Below are 16,842 nucleotides of genomic sequence, written 5' to 3' on the forward strand. Positions count from 1 at the left end.
TAATTTTTATAAATATGGAGTGTAAAACATATTTTTAAAAAAGAAGTAATTTTTAAAAAATGGGAAAATTTTGTTTTTATTTATTTTAGGCTCAAATGTGCTAAAAAAATAGATAATACAAAAAAGGAAGAAAATTTGCCAAAAAGGTGACATGGCACGACGCGCCAAGTTAGCAATGGGCTTTAGGTACGGTGTCACTAAAAGCCCAAATAATTGATTTGGGCCCGAAATATGAGTGTAAAAATAAAACTATAGTCCTCATTGTCTGATTCAGTAATATATAGTCATCTTTCTGAAATACCGAAAGCTACAGTCATGTTTTAACAATTAGCTCTCCCAGGGCTCATCCACTGAAATCTATCCATGTAAAATTTTGATTTTGATCTGATATCGATCACCTTGCAAATTTGGATATGTAAGAAGTAAACAGAACCTGCTTCATATTATGATTCACATATAAAAGAAAACATAATTTGTTATTGCTTCATAAGTTGTATAGAAATTATTCTGATACATCATTGTGTGTAATGAGTTGTAAAATTATTCTGATACATCAACACCTGAATACAGTAAACTTGCAACTAAATTTATTACAACAATTAGACGGTGTGGTTTCTATTTTCTCATGCAATCATATTTATGTCACGCAAGCATATTCATGTCCAACGAGTCGGTGTGCAAAATGAGAATTTATCAAAAGTTAAAATAATTTATGTCAAATTAACCCGGTCATTTTTTGTAAGTTTCTTGCTTTGATGAAGACCGTATTTTCTTTATTATTTCCTTCATATTGAATTCATGAGGTCATAAAGGTCAAGAATTTAATTTTAATCAATTACGTGTTTGATTGAGTCAAGAAGATCAAAACGTTCTAGCTAGTTTGCTGTTTGAAGATAGGTATAATTGATAGATTAGATTCTGAGTTTTTTCGTGGCTTGTTTGGCTAGGCATTCTGTTGCTTGCTTGGCTTCTCCCTTTCTCGTCCTTTGCCTTTTTCTTATTGTCTGTAATATACTAATACTCTTTTTGTCTCTTTCGCGGTTTTTTTTTTTTCTCCATTTAATTTTTCTAAAAAGGTTTTGATGAGACTCGGGCTTAGATAGCATTCGTTGGGCAGAACATGGGTTTCTTAGATTTTTTTCTTTACTTTTTTCTCTAATAAATCCCCACTTTATATAATAAATAATTGACAGATTAATTAGAGTTTAGTTCTTAAATGTTGACACCTTATACGGATGATAAAATGCTTTTCATTCCTAATTAGTAATTGAAGGTTTGAGTCAACCAGTATACATATATGAGTGTGAGTTGTAAATTATATAAAATAATTTTAACTTCTTTACTATAATTTACCTAAATAAATAACATTAGTATGTTATACTTAATTAATTTATTATCTTTTTTTGAAGGACACTGAATATATGTAAATTGATAATTGAGTTTTTTTGTATAAAATTGACGTTATAAGAACAATTAAAATTATAGGAAAATGAGTGTTATCACCGCATTGATCTCGTGCTTCTGAGTTTGAAGGTCAGGGAGGGAAATCCAATGGATTTTCTCAATTGATTTCTTTCCTCAATTGAGAAATCATAGGCATATCGAGAAATCCATTGTATTTCTCAATTGATTTCTCCATGTAAATTTTTGATCATTTTGAGTTGATCACCTTGCAAATTTGGATATGTAAGAAGTAAACTAACAGAACCTGCTTCATATAATGATTCACATATATAAAGGGAAAACATAATTTGTAACGTTTCATATATAAAAGGAACAAGCTGTATACACATTATTCTGATACATCACTGTCTGTAATGAGAGGCTGCATCAACACCATGAATACAATAAAACTTGCAACTAAACTGTGGATATGAAGAAACTTGTTATTTCTTTGAAACAGCTAAAGTTTATCACGGAATCTCAGACATGCGCAGGTCTCATGTAATCTTATAACAACACTTGGAGCATTTCATATGCGCGATGTTCTTCCTATAGTCTTCATACCTGAATTTGGACTTACAACAGTCGCAGCGATAACCTGCAAGTGTACTCTCTCGGACACCAGTGAGGGGCAGTCATGGCATTTGAAACCAACACTACCGACCCCAAACTTGACCCTAGAAACACGACGATCCAGAAAAGGGAATGCAGTTGATGTGAAGCCACTGCTCGCAGTCGTTGCAGCTGTAGTTCCAACACCTTTTATCGATATCCTCTTCACAACCTCACAAATTTGTTGGGTATCATCTCATCATCATCGGTGGTTAACTTAGTTGAGGTGGTTAGGTGAGAGGGTGTGCATCAAATTTGTGGCTAATGGTAGTAGGGAAGCAAAGCGCAGCGAGAATGTAGTTTTTAGATGACGACAATTGCTGCACTCATAGAACATTCTATTTGCAAGTCGTTGCTGCAGCAGCAGCTACATGTGCCTGAAAAACGCGACATTGTAAAGAATGTGCGTCTTCCCGGAGAGGCGTGGGGTGATTGAGGCAGGGCATTAGTGCGCACAAAACATCCATGCTGACGTCTTTGCAAGTTTTGCAGCAGTAGGCGAATCCAGAGCACAGCATCCAGCAACCATAGCAGAAGAAGCCTTCATCATAATCTTTGTTGGGTGCTTTTTGTGAAGAGGGAAAGGGTTGTGGTCTGGATGAAAGGGGTGCTTGATTTTGGCTGGAAGATTGAAACAAGAGTCGTGGAGAAAGAAAATCCGGACATTGGGAACAGCTGTAGAATGGAGGGGAAATGAACTGAACACACGCATTGCATACACGGGATGAAGAATGCCCTGTGCCATCATCGTCGTCTTCATCATCATCAGCTTCACCACTATCCTCTTCATCATGAAAGATCAACGGATGTTTATGTAATCTTTGATCATATCCGTATTTGGGATTACCAACCTCCTCCTCCTCATAGTCCATAATCACCATATTCTTCTTTATGATGACGAAAGATTACTGGAAGTTGATGTCCATCTACGGAATCAGCATCCTCATATTCTTCATTCTCCAACATATAGCGCACGATGCTTGTGCGTTCATCTGGCATCGGAAAGATGGAGCAGGTTGGCCAGCTTTGCATCTCGAATTAACACTGCAAATTAAAACATCAGTTTGATTAATATAATGAACACATATACATAGGTTAATTCTTCCAACCTGGCTCAAAACAGCGAGGATCCCACGTTGCGCACCTAATATGAGCATAATATTTACACTTGTAACAGATATATGCACCCAATCCACGCGAGATTATTTTCCACAGACTGCACATTTGCAATCTCCAGCAGAAGTAGCAGCTACATTAATATTATAGGTGAGAAAAAGAGAATGCTGATGCTGCTGCGGTTGCACTAGTCGGATAGCATTAGGTGAGGAAGCGCAATCTTTATGAATCCAGAAACCACAAGGAGTGCACAGATACGACGGAGACAATAGGCCTGCATGTTGCGTTCCACACGCGCTGCATCTGAAGGCAGCCGGGCCCCTTATAACCGCTGTCAACCTGTGCTCGTGGCTCCTGTGCAAGATTTTGATCTGCAAACTGCACAACACGTCGAGTTGAACATCACAAAGAAGAATCAAGACATTGATAGAACATACTCCCGCATTTTTCACTACATCCATCGCAAAATTCTGTTGATGGTGAATCCAGTTTCCTTGAGCACGAGGGGCCCGCCGGGGTGAAACGCATTATCCATCAAAATCTTGGGGAGATTAGCGCATTGATCGTGCAGGAGTAGTTGACCGTGTTTGGTGTTGATTCTGTTGAAGGGCGTGGAGAAGATTGGGAGCGTACAAGCACTGCACATCCAAGAATTTCCATCGTCTGGATCAACGCCGTTTTCTTCACTCCTTATTTTAGTGTGAGACGACAACACGAATTTAAAACTTCGTATCATTTTGTCTCTTCTACACAAAGAGAGAGAGAAATAACCAATACTTCAATTTGTTGTTTATGATTACTATAACTTTGATACGGTGATACTACCAAAACCACAACGCAAGATAAGAATAATAAAGTAATTCACTTCTTAGTTTGTCATTTTCGTACATCTACAAAGGCAATACCAAAACCCCAACACAATATAAGAATAAAATAGCATAATTCCCCAAGCACTAATAATGAGGAATATACAAGGGTACTACCAAAACCCCAGCGCAAGATAAGAATATATAAAGTAGCATATATAATTCCCCAAGCACTTATAATAATGAGGAATAAAAAGGTACTACCAAAACCCCAGCGCAAGATAAGAATAAAGTAGCATATATAATTCCCCAAACACGAATAATTTTTAACTTCCTTACTTATATCTATACTTATTATAAGAGCATTGTTTTACAAAATTTGATTTGCCTATTATATCCCTCCTATATTCTTAATTTAAGGTTAATATATTATACATATAACAAATCTAAAAGTATATTATAGTTTATGTTTATATTTTAATAATTATTTAAGTAGTACGTAGTATCCATTAAAACTCTCCATCCACATAAATTAATATTTTTTATTCTATAAATTTAATAATTTATAATTACAATATAAAGGATGTATTTAATAATTTTACTAGAAGTTTAATTTTTCTAGAATCCTTGGAATTAAAAATAATTATGTAAAGATGAAACGTAGAAAATAAACATGAATTTTATATCAATCTTCTTCTCTTTTTGGTCGTGTTTTAATTTAACGATGAAAAAATTAGGTTATGCTTAGTTAATTAAAATTATTTTTTAATATTGAATTTAGATAAGTTTTTTTCATTTTTATGAGTTTTACAATATTATAATTTTTGAAAATTAAAATTGATTTTAATAATATATTTAAATGATTAATGTTACTATAAATGAAATATAAATTTATAGTATTCAAAAATAAATTATTTAGTAAAATAATTTCAAATAATTTCTTTTTACGCTGCGATTCTGCGAATGCACGTTGTCTCTCTAGTTTATTTAAATAAAATATTTTACTTATCATTTTCTGAACTACACGCAATATATATACATCAACCATTGATTTTTCTAAAAAAATTCATTTCGTCATCGATTTTAAAACATGCATGTACAAAAATTCTATACATTATTTTTTTCTCATATTTTAAACAGAATTTGGATATGTAAGAAGTAAACAGAACCTGCTTCATATTATGATTCACATATATAAAAGAAAACATAATTTGTAACGTTTCATATATAAAAGAACAAGCTGTATACACATTATTCTGATACATCATTGTTTGTAATAAGAGGCTGCATAAACACCTGAATACAATAAACTTGCAACTAAAATGTGGATGAAGAAACATCTCATTTCTTTGAAACAGCTAAAGTTTATCACGGAATCTCAGACATGGCGCAGGTCTCATGTATCTTATAACAACACTTGGAGCATTCATACGCACGATGTTCATTAGCATCTTCTTCATCATACCTGATGAATATGTACTTGCAATCATCGCAGTAGTAGCCTGCAAGTGTACTCTCTCTGACACCAGTGAGGGGGCAGTCATGGCATTTGAAACCAACACTACCACCAAACTTGACCCTAGAAATAGCATCCAGAAAGGGAATGCAGTTGATGTGAAGCCACTGCTCGCAGTCGTTGCAGCTGTAGTTCCAGCACCTTTTATCGATATCCTCTTCACAAACCTCACAAATTTGTTGGGTATCATCATTATCATCATCGGTGGTTAGGTTGAGAGGGTGTGCATCAAATTTGTGGCTAATGGTAGTGGGAAGCAAAGCGCAGCGAGCATGTAGTTTTAGATGGCGACAATTGCTGCACTCATAGAACATACTCCCTGCAAACTTGAGGTTGCAGCAGCTACACGTGCCTAAATTGTAACGCGACATGTAAAGAATGTGCGTCTTCCCGTGAGAGGCGTGGGTGATTGAGGTAGGCATTAGTGCGCACAAAACATCCATGCTGAAGTCTGTGCAAGTCATGCAGCAGTAGGCGAATCCAGAGCACAGAATCCAGCAACCATGGCAGAAGAAGCCTACATCACGATGTTTGATGGGTGCTTTTGTGAAGAGGGAAAGGGTGTGGTCTGGATGATAGGCGTGCTTGATTTTGGCTGGAAGATTGAAACAAGAGGCGTGGAGAAGAAAATCCGGACATTGGGAGCAGCTGTAGAATGGAGGGGAAATGAACTGAACACACGCACTGCATACACGGGATGAAGAATGCCCTGTGCCATCATCATCGTCTTCATCATCAACATTACCACTATCATCTTCATCATGAAATATCAACGGATGTTTATGCAATCTTTGATCATATCCGTATTTGGGATTACCAACCTCCTCGTCACCATATTCTTCTTCTCCAGCATCAGTATTCTCCAACATATAACGCACGATGCTTGTGCGTTCATCTGCCATCGGAAGATGGAGCAGATCGGCCAGTTTTGCATCTCGAATTAACACTGCAAAACAGCGTTAGAGGGTTTTTTAGGACAACAATTTAAACTGATTCGAAAATTTGGACAAAATTCTTTGAGCTTACAAAAGTATGACACTAATTCATAAGTAATGTATCCGTAGGACAATTCTTAGCCTATTTTAATTAGTGTCCTACTTTTGCATGCCCGATAATTTAGTTTTTCGCTGATTTTAATTTGTGTCCTACTTTTGCAACCCCGATTATTTAGTTTTCCGCTCATTTTAATTAGTTTCGACTAAACTCGAAACTCTTAAAATGAGTTGAGAATTGTCCTATGTGAGTGCATTACCTATTAATTAATGTTCTATTTTGAAACTCCAAAAATTTTTATCCTAGTTTTCAAATCAGCCTAAGTACTGTCCTAAAAAAAACTCTCTTAACTCCTACAAAACACACACACACATATACATAGGTTATTTTTCCAACCTGACTCAAAACAGCGAGGATCCGATGTTGCACACCTAATATGAGCAAAATAGCTACACTTGAAACAGAAATAAGCACCCACACTATACAACAAGATCCTTTCTCCACAGAATGCACATTTGCAATCTCGAGCAGGAAAAGCATGTATAATATTATAGGTGAGAAAAAGAGAATGCTGATGCTGCTGCGGTTGCACTAGTCGGATAGCATTAGGTGAGGAAGCGCAGTCTTTATGAATCCAGACACCACAAGCAGTGCACAGATACGACGGAGACGATAGCCCTTCATGTTGTGTTCCACACGCGCTGCATCTGAAGGCAGCCCGACCCCTTACCATCGTCAACCTGTGTTTATGGCTCCTGTGCAAGATTTTGATCTGCAAACTGCACAACAAGTCGAATCGAAGATCACAAGAAGAATCAAGGCATTGATAGAACATACTCCCGCATTTTTTTCCACATTCACGGCAAGATTGTGATGATGATGAATCCCAGTTTTCCTTGAGCATGAGGGGCGCGCCGGGGTGAAACGCATTATCCATCAATTTCTTGGGGAGATTAGCGCATTGATCGTGCAGGAGCACTTGACCGTGTTTGGTGTTGATGGTGGTGAAGGGCGTGGAGAAGATTGGGAGCGTACAAGCACTGCACATCCAAGAATTTCCGTCGTCTGGATCTACGCCGTTTTCATCACTCCATATTGTAGTGTGAGAGCTCATTTTGTCTCTTCTACACAGCAAAGAGAGCAAAACCAATACTTCAATTTGTTGTTTATGATTACTATAACTTTGATCATATGGTGATATACTACCAAAACCACAAACGCAAGATAAGAATAATAAAGTAATTCACTTCTTAATTTATCATTTGCATCCATCTACGAAGGTAATTAATACCAAAACCCCAGCGCAAGATAAGAATAAAGTACTATCATTTTCTGAATAAAATTAAGCTACACCGCATGTCACCTTTACAGGTGAAATTAAGTATCCAGCAGTAATTAAGACAGCACACAGCAATATCCAAATTTTGAATAGTTCCCACTGGGAAATATTAGCGAACACCTAGAGTGCATTGTGATGTAAGTCTCATAATTAACATGACTTGGTTGTAGATTAATTAAGATTCTACAAGGTGAGCTGCTTAGCTCTGGATTAAGAAATCCCTAATTATTTTTTAATATTAAATTTAGATGAGTTTTTCAATTTTAATGAAGAGTTTTACAATATTATAATTTTTGAAAATTATCCAATAATTGATTTTAAAAATATATTAAAATGATAAATCTTACTATAAATGAAATATAAATTTATATTCATAAAACCCCAGCGCAAGATAAGAATAAAGTAGCATAATTTCTCAAACACTAATAATGAGGAATACAAAGGTACTACCAAAACCCCAACGCAAGATAAGAATAAAGTAGCATAATTCCCCAAACACGAATAATGACGAATACAAAGGTCGTAAAAAGGCTAATTACATAGCTAAGATGGTGGACAGTTTAACTATGTAACAAACGTTTTTGGAAAGAAAGAAAGAGAGCTGCCGTTATTAGACATATAAGTGCAGTAAGTCCGATTGAAGGAGAAAGATGGAGTATATGCTATGAAAAACTATGAAAAATTAATAATGGAATTCGAATCACAAATTACATTCTAGCTCACAATATATATGAGTGTGAGTTGTAACTCAAAAATTAATTTAAACTTCTTTACTTATATCTATATAACTATAAAAAGACACAACATGTGGATTGTCTATTTTATCCCTATTATATTTATTGTAAGGTTATTTTACATATTATATATTTGTAAGAAATATATTAATTCATTAAATATTACACTAAATCTATGTGATATATATCTATAACTATTTGATAAGGTTGTTTTGCAAATGCAGGACAAATTTTTTCGGGCTTACAATTGTAGGACAATTTTTCAAAAATTCACCATAAGTAGGACAAATTGAGCTTGAAAAAATAATTTGTCTTGCAATTGCAAGCCCGAAAAAATTTGTCCTATATTTACAAAATGATCAATGTTACGGGCCTAAAAAAATGAGAGAAAAGAGAGATTTTTTAAAAAAATTTAATCTTTAAATTTTTAAATCCAATTGGATTTTCTCAATTGATTCTTTCTCAATTGAGAAATCATAGGCATCGACGGGAAACCCAATTGTATTTCTCAATTGATTTCTCCATGAAAATTTTTGATCATTTTGAGTTGATCACCTTGCAAATTTGGATACGTAAGAAGTAAACTAACAGAACATGCTTCATATAATGATTCACATATATAAAAGAAAACATAATTTGTAACGTTTCATATATAATTAAAAGAACAAGCTGTATACACATTATTCTGATACATCATTGTCTGTAATGAGAGGCTGCATCAACACCTTAATACAATAAACTTGCAACTAAAATGTGGATATGAAGAAACTTCTTATTTCTTTGAAACAGCTAAAGTTTATCACGGAATCTCAGACATGGCGCAGGTCTCATGTATCTTATAACAACACTTGGAGCATTCATATGCGCGATGTTCTTTCTTATAGTTTTCATACCTGAATTTGGACTTACAACAGTCGCAGCGATAACCTGCAAGTGTACTCTCTCGGACACCAGTGAGGGGGCAGTCATGGCATTTGAAACCAACACTACCGCCAAACTTGACCCTAGAAACACGACGATCCAGAAAGGGAATGCAGTTGATGTGAAGCCACTGCTCGCAGTCGTTGCAGCTGTAGTTCCAGCACCTTTTATCGATATCCTCTTCACAAACCTCACAAATTTGTTGGGTATCATCATGTTCATCATCAGTGGTTAAGAGTGTTAACCTTGTTGAGGTGGTAAGGTTGAGAGGATGTGCATCAAATTTGTGGGTAATGGTAGTGGGAAGCAAAGCGCAGCGAGCATGTAGTTTTAGATGACGACAATTGCCGCACTCATACGACATTCTCCCTGCAAAGTAGAGGTTGCAGCAACTACACGTGCCTGAATAGTAATGCGACGACATGTAAAGAATGTGCGTCTTCCCGTGAGAGGCGTGGGTGATTGAGGCAGGCATTAGTGCGCACAAAACATCCATGTTGCAGTCTCTGCAAGTTTTGCAGCAGTAGGCGAATCCAGAGCACACAATCCCGCAACCATCGCAGAAGAAACCTACATCATAATATTTGTTGGGTGCTTTTGTGAAGAGGGAAAGGGTGTGGTATGGATGAAAGGGGTGCTTGATTTCGGCTGGAAGATTGAAACAAGAGGCGTGGAGAAGAAAATCCGGACATTGGGAGCAGCTGTAGAATGGAGGGGAAATGAACTGAACACACGCATTGCATACTCGGGATGAAGAATGCCCTGTGCCATCATCATCGTCTTCATCATCAGCTTCACCACTATCCTCTTCATCATGAAAGATCAGCGGATGTTTATGTAATCTTTGATCATATCTGTATTTGGGATTACCAACCTCCTCATCACCATATTCTTCTTCTTCTTCTCTAACATCAGTATTCTCCAACATATAGCGCACGATGCTTGTGCTTTCATCTGGCATCGGAAGATGGAGCAGGTCGGCCAGCTTTGCATCTCGAATTAACACTGCAAATTAAAACATCAGTTTGATTAATATAATGAATTAAGCACATATATTTACATAGGTTAATTCTTCCAACCTGGCTCAAAACAGCGAGGATCCCACGTTGCGCACCTAATATGAGCATAATATTTACACTTGTAACAGATATATGCACCCAATCCACGCGAGATTATTTTTCCACAGACTGCACATTTGCAATATCCAGCAGAAGTAGCAGCTACATTAATATTATAGGTGAGAAAAAGAGAATGGCGATGCTGCTGCGGTTGCACTAGTCGGATAGCATTAGGTGAGGAAGCGCAGTCTTTATGAATCCAGAAACCACAAGCAGTGCACAGATACGACGGAGACGATAGCCCTTCATGTTGCGTTCCACACGCGCTGCAACTGAAGGCAGCCCGGCCCCTTATAACCGCTGTCAACCTGTGCTCGTGGCTCCTGTGCAAGATTTTGATCTGCAAACTACACAACAAGTCGAGTCGAAAATCACAATAAGGTTCAAGACATTGATAGAACATACTCCCGCATTTTTTACTACATTCATCGCAAGAATATTGTGATGATGATGAATCCCAGTTTTCCTTGAGCACGAGGGGAACGCCGGGGTGAAACGCATTATCCATCAATTTCTTGGGGAGATTAGCGCATTGATCGTGCAGGAATTGACCGTGTTTGGTATTGAAGGGCGTGGAGAAGATTGGGAGCGTACAAGCACTGCACATCCAAGAATTTCCATCGTCTGGATCAACGCCGTTTTCTTCGCTCCTTATTCTAATGTGATATGGGTAGAAGTTCTCCCTCCTGAATTTACGAAGAGAATTTTCTGCGATGGTACTCATCTACACAATGAGAGAGCTAGCAATGCCGCCGGCCTTAACCAATACTTCAATTTGTTGTTTATGATTACTATAACTTTGATGTATATGGTGATATTCTACCAAAACCACAACACAAGATAAGAATAATAAAGTAATTCACTTCTTAATTTGTCATTTTCATAATACCAAAACCACAGCGCAAGATACGAATAAAATTCCCCAAACCCGAATAACTTTAACTTCTTTACTTTTATCTATACCTACTATAAAAATAGTATTGTTTTACAAAATTTGATTTGCCTATTATATCCCTCATATATTCTTAATTCAAGGTCAATTGTGTGATTTAATATATTATACATATAATTAATCTAAAATATATTATGATTTATGTTTATATTTTAATAATTATTTAAGTAGTAGTACCCATTAAAACTCTGCATCCACATTAATTAGTATTTTTTATCCTATAAATTTAATAATTTAGAATTAAAATATAAATGATTTGTTTAATAATTTTATTAGAAGTTTAATTTTTCTAGAATCCTTAGAATTAAAAATAATTATGTAAAGATGAAACCTAGAAAATAAGCATGAATTTTATATCTATCTTCTCTCACTCTCTCTTTTTTTTTTTTCTAATGGTGAAAAAATTAGGTTATGCTTAGTTAATTAAAATTATTTTTAATATTAAATTTAGATGAGTTAATTTTCAATTTTATGAGTTTTATGATATTATAATTTTTGAAAATTATCCAATAATTGATTAAAAAAATTATTAAAATAATAAATGTTAAAATAATATTCATAAAAATATATTTATTAAAATAATTTCTTTGTATTTGCGAATGTGCATCATCTCTGCTAGTTTTACTTAAATAACATATTTTACTTATCTTTTTCTGAACTACACACAATATATATACATCGACCATTGATTTTTCTAAAAAAAAATCATTTTGTATATCAATTTTAAAATATGTATTAAAATTATTCAAATATTATTTTTTTCTCCATAATTTGTTATGTTGCCCGTTTTTTTGACAAACATTGTGTTGAAGTGACCGTCTGAAATTCTATATGTTCAAAATCCCTACTTAGTGTTGTTGCTTCAATTTCAAAAGCAACAAAAATTCGGAATAACATTGTTGTGTAACTTTGAAATGTCAGTTAATCTAGATAGTTACGACTATTATATATCGTGCATGAAAGAAAATCAACAGCTGAAAGTTCCAATCGCCCATTCAACTTATCTAAATATGGTATAGTAGAATACAAATATTGAAAGTTAATGTAAAATGATGCTCGTTTTCTCCTCCAAACTAGTAAAATTTCAAATGTGGAATTTGAGCTTTAATATTCATGAATTTTGTATAGTCTTATAAATAGAACACATTATTGCATGCTTCTCTAAATCACCAATCATGAAAACTCCCTCCATCTCATCTCTCGCACCCATTCTTCTTCTCATCATCTCGTGCTCATGGGCAGCTTCTGCCGATGATCACGACGATTTTCTCGAATGTCTCTCCGAAAATTTTCAGAACTACTCCACGATTTCAAACGACGTTTACACCGTCGCCAACTCATCATACACTCCCATCCTTCAATTCTCCATCCGAAACCTGAGGTTCGGGTCGGCATCAACTCCTAAACCGCAAGTGATCATAACCCCGGATCACGAATCCCAGATCCCGCCAATCATATACTGCGCCAGAGATAATGATCTGGAAATCAGAACTCGAAGTGGCGGCCACGACATAGAGGGACTATCGTACGTCTCACGAGTCCCGTTCGTGATCATTGATTTGATCAATCTCAGTGAGATCACAGTCGATGCTGAGAATAAAACTGCGTGGGTCGAAGCAGGCGCAACCATCGGTTCTTTATACTATACGATTGCAGAAAAAAGCCCAATTCTAGGGTTTCCTGCGGGCTTTTGCCCGACCGTCGGTGTCGGTGGCCACTTCAGTGGAGGGGGCTACGGCCCCCTGTTGAGAAAATACGGCCTCGCTGGAGATAACATCATCGATGCAAGAATAATCGACGTCCAGGGCAGGATTCTCGACAGAAAATCAATGGGCGAGGACCTGTTCTGGGCCATCAGAGGCGGCGGAGGCGCCAGCTTCGGCGTGATCACTGCCTGGAAGGTACAACTGGTGGATGTTCCAGAAACAGTCACTGTTTTCTCAGTGCGCAGGACCTCGGAGCAGAACGCGACCCAGCTCGTCCACCGCTGGCAAGACGTGGCTCCCAAGCTCGACAGAGACTTGCTCATCGCCGTCACGTTGAACAGGGTGAATTATTCCGGCCAAGAGGGAAGGAACGCGACGATCCAAGCCAATTTCTGGTCACTTTTCCTCGGCGGAGCCGACAGATTGCTTCCAATCCTGCAGGAAAGTTTCCCTGAGTTGGGCGTATTGAGAGAAGACTGCATCGAGATGAGCTGGATCGAATCCGTCTTATATTTCTCGGAAGCCCCAGTGATCCCACCTTCTCAGCAGCAGCCACTTGAAATGTTGCTCAACAGAACTCAACCAAACCTAGGAAGCCTCAAAGTGAAATCAGATTACGTGCAGAAACCCATTCCTGAATTAGGGTTACAAGGTATTGAGAGACTGTTATACGAAGCAGAAATCGGGTCTGTTGTCGCAATGATCCCATACGGTGGAAGAATGGCTGAAATCTCAGAATCGGAAACTCCATTCCCTCACAGAGCTGCAAACCTGTACAAGATTGTTGGCACGGTGTATTGGCAGGGCGACGAGGCTCGAGGTTCGGAGAGGTACATAAGCTGGAGCAGAAGGTACTACAGTTACATGGCTCCTTACGTCTCGAGCTCGCCCAGGGAAGCGTACCTCAACTACAGAGATCTCGACATCGGAGTGAATAACGTTGTCGGTGAGACGAGTTACGAGCAAGCCAGCGTTTGGGGGAAGCCGTATTACAAGGACAATTTCGATCGTCTTGTTCGGGTGAAAACTGCAGTTGATCCGGAGAATTTCTTCAGGAATGAACAGAGCATTCCGTCGTTGTATTCCGACAAAGATGATTAGGGTTTATGTTTTAGAAGCAATATATGTTCGGATCGCCAACGTATGTATTGAATAAGGCGTTTATTAGTTGATGTTTGTTTTGTATATAGTAATGATTTTATTGTGATAATAAATTGATTTTTTTTTTTCTGTCAAGAAGTACTAAGAAAAAAATATTTGTTTGAATTGCGGCGACCATCTAACATCTTCTGTTTTCATGCAGCAATATTTGAACAATGTTTTGTTTTACGTGAAATTATTGTAGACTTTAGTGTATGATTTTACATCTTGTAAGTTTCAGGGAAATGGTGGCTAGGTTTTGCTCATGACCAAATCGAAAGTAATTTTTAAGATTAATTGAAACATTTATTTTCAGGGTTGGGTTTTAAAATTAAGGGTTAATTAAGTTATGAGTTGAGCAAAATTATGAAATTGGCTACATGTGAAGAAATTTTAATTAAGTGGAAGAAAATTACGACCACCACAATTGAATAAAATAAAGAAATTAAAACTAATCATCTATGATAATAAACATGTGTATTCTAATTTTCGGGAGTAATATGCATGATAAACATTGAAAAATATCAATTCGATGTTAACCATTTTTATTGAAAAAACTATATATAAGTTGGTATCCCGGCTGTGCGCGGGATACTGCACCGCGTGCGAATCGAGGCTTTACATAAATGATTTGATTAATAATAAATTATATTTTTATCAATAACAAATAAAATAATGTACATAAAAAATAATATAGAATTATATTTTTCTTAACAATATAGGTGCTTTTTTTTGAAGGAACAACTCCGTCCCATTTATATTGGCTCCCTTGCTATTTTGGGTTGTCCCAATTCTATTGGCTTCTTTCTTAAAATAGGCAAGGGCTCCTAAGTGGGCAAAAGTAAAGCATTCCACCTACTTAACTCATAAATACAGGCTTTCTTAATCTTCGTGTTCAAAAGTAATGAGCCAATACAAATGAGACAGAGAGAGTATTTTTTATAAAATTAAATTATATTTATTTAAAAAATAAATAATTACTTTATTGCAAATAATACTTTTAATATATACAAATAACGATAGCGCCGATCGAACCGGTCCAATTAGTCGACATGGATGACATTTGTTCTGTGTCATACGAACATTTTGTTTTGAAAAATTATTGAGAAATTAATCATTATCTTAACTATCTAGTTCTCCTCGACGATGAAGCGTAATTTGTTGGTAAGTCGATGCTTCTCCTCTAATCAATAGATCGGGAGTTCGAATCACCTAATGTCGGAGCCCGGCCTAGGATAAAGATAGCTAGACCAGGTATCATACGATTAGGGTGGAGAAATGAGAGATGGAAAGTAATTGAAAGGAAACTAAGATAAATAAATAAAAGCAATAAATAAAGCAATAAATCAATAAACTCATTAGTAAGTAATACTCGAAAAATTAAATAGCATCTCAAGCTATTTAATTCCTTTAATAAATATATAATAATAGAAATATTATAAAAATATACGGGGTATTACACCTAACTAATTAAAGGACTAGAGTGTTAGTGTATTTTTCCTTTAAAAACTATCTATTAATTCTCCTCATGTTTTTTATTTTTTATTTTCCCCAAAATAGTTGGATTTTTAACCAACTGCTACGTCGAGACACTTAAACACCGTAACATGACCTCTACCTTTGTAATATACCTAACTAAAGTATTTCCAACTATATGGAAAATTTAGCGGTCTTCAATTTTTACTTTTATAATTGATACATACTCCTATATAATATGTATAGGTGTGTGGGTCAAATAGCCTTCGTTATTGTTCTGAGTGGTTCACATTTGTTTATAAATTGGATTTATTGATTTTTGAGTTTTTAAACACGTTTCACGAATTTTGATCGGTAGACAATTTAATACAATTTTTTTTAGACAATCTAATACAACTTTTTATTATTGAAGAAATATTAAAACGACAAATTGGCCGAGGTTAAATTATATATGACATTATTTATGAAATAAAATAGTAATTACATTATTTACATAGATTGATTTGTGATAAAAATATCTTATGTCTTTTTTTTTTTTTTTTGAAATCGAAATATCTTCTGTTTCAAAACGCAGCAATATTTGAATCTTCTTTTGTTTGATTTTGTCAATTGCTCGAATAAAGGTTTCAAGCATCATATTAACCAACTAGTATTTTTTTATCTTGAAATGTGAAAAGACAATAGAATGTACTTATTCACATCTCTAAATTCAAGAAAAATGTAGCTAATTTTCGTCCTTCATTTGATTAAGATTTTTTTTTTCGTCTTCATTGAAGATGTTCCTATCCTATAGGATCACCTTGAGGCCCAATGGAGCTTATTTGGGCAATTTACATGATATCTGTCGTCGCTTTGCAAAATTAATTAATAATAAAGTAAATAGAAGTGACAATTAATCCCAATTATAAACTCTTCAAATTTTATTTTTTTTGAGAATTGCAAGAGGTATTTACACTACTACAAATTAAAA

General features: G+C 35.7%; 3 protein-coding genes and 1 long non-coding RNA gene across 4 annotated transcripts; 1 reads left to right on the forward strand and 3 right to left on the reverse strand.

Annotated features, from left to right (window-relative positions):
• Window positions 1–1,739: 1,739 nt before the first annotated feature.
• LOC130985072 (uncharacterized) lies at window positions 1,740–3,975 on the reverse strand. The gene is made up of 2 exons (XR_009088893.1): window positions 3,165–3,975; window positions 1,740–3,099 (listed from the first exon to the last, which is right to left on the reverse strand). It is a non-coding gene; the product is annotated as an uncharacterized LOC130985072 (long non-coding RNA).
• A 1,197-nt stretch (window positions 3,976–5,172) lies between these two features.
• On the reverse strand, window positions 5,173–7,706 carry LOC130985071 (uncharacterized). The gene is made up of 2 exons (XM_057907845.1): window positions 6,883–7,706; window positions 5,173–6,439 (listed from the first exon to the last, which is right to left on the reverse strand). Exons 1-2 carry the CDS (start codon window positions 7,598–7,600, stop codon window positions 5,346–5,348), a joined length of 1,812 nt encoding a protein of 603 aa, XP_057763828.1. The 5' UTR covers window positions 7,601–7,706; the 3' UTR covers window positions 5,173–5,345.
• Window positions 7,707–9,177: 1,471 nt separating this feature from the next.
• Window positions 9,178–11,393, reverse strand: LOC130985073 (uncharacterized). Its single transcript, XM_057907846.1, has 2 exons — window positions 10,560–11,393; window positions 9,178–10,485 (listed from the first exon to the last, which is right to left on the reverse strand). The coding sequence occupies exons 1-2, from the start codon at window positions 11,320–11,322 to the stop codon at window positions 9,359–9,361; spliced, it is 1,890 nt and encodes a 629-aa protein (XP_057763829.1). The 5' UTR covers window positions 11,323–11,393; the 3' UTR covers window positions 9,178–9,358.
• Window positions 11,394–12,725: 1,332 nt separating this feature from the next.
• LOC130985074 (tetrahydroberberine oxidase-like) lies at window positions 12,726–14,483 on the forward strand. Its single transcript, XM_057907847.1, has one exon. It carries the CDS (start codon window positions 12,726–12,728, stop codon window positions 14,355–14,357), a length of 1,632 nt encoding a protein of 543 aa, XP_057763830.1. The 3' UTR covers window positions 14,358–14,483.
• Window positions 14,484–16,842: the final 2,359 nt, after the last annotated feature.

The sequence above is a fragment of the Salvia miltiorrhiza genome, chromosome 5 (genome assembly GCF_028751815.1).
Source record: "Salvia miltiorrhiza cultivar Shanhuang (shh) chromosome 5, IMPLAD_Smil_shh, whole genome shotgun sequence".
Classification (NCBI taxonomy): Eukaryota; Viridiplantae; Streptophyta; class Magnoliopsida; order Lamiales; family Lamiaceae; genus Salvia; species Salvia miltiorrhiza.

Bases quoted from the DNA above. Each gene is read 5' to 3' on its own strand.
- LOC130985071 (XM_057907845.1), bottom strand. From the start codon at position 7,600: ATGAGCTCTCACACTACAATATGGAGTGATGAAAACGGCGTAGATCCA. The intron at 6,440-6,882 runs GTTGGAAAAATA...GCTGTTTTGCAG, and splicing joins TCCTCGCTGTTTTGAGTCAG to TGTTAATTCGAGATGCAAAA.
- LOC130985073 (XM_057907846.1), bottom strand. From the start codon at position 11,322: ATGAGTACCATCGCAGAAAATTCTCTTCGTAAATTCAGGAGGGAGAAC. The intron at 10,486-10,559 runs GTTGGAAGAATT...TTTAATTTGCAG, and splicing joins TCCTCGCTGTTTTGAGCCAG to TGTTAATTCGAGATGCAAAG.
- LOC130985074 (XM_057907847.1), top strand. From the start codon at position 12,726: ATGAAAACTCCCTCCATCTCATCTCTCGCACCCATTCTTCTTCTCATC.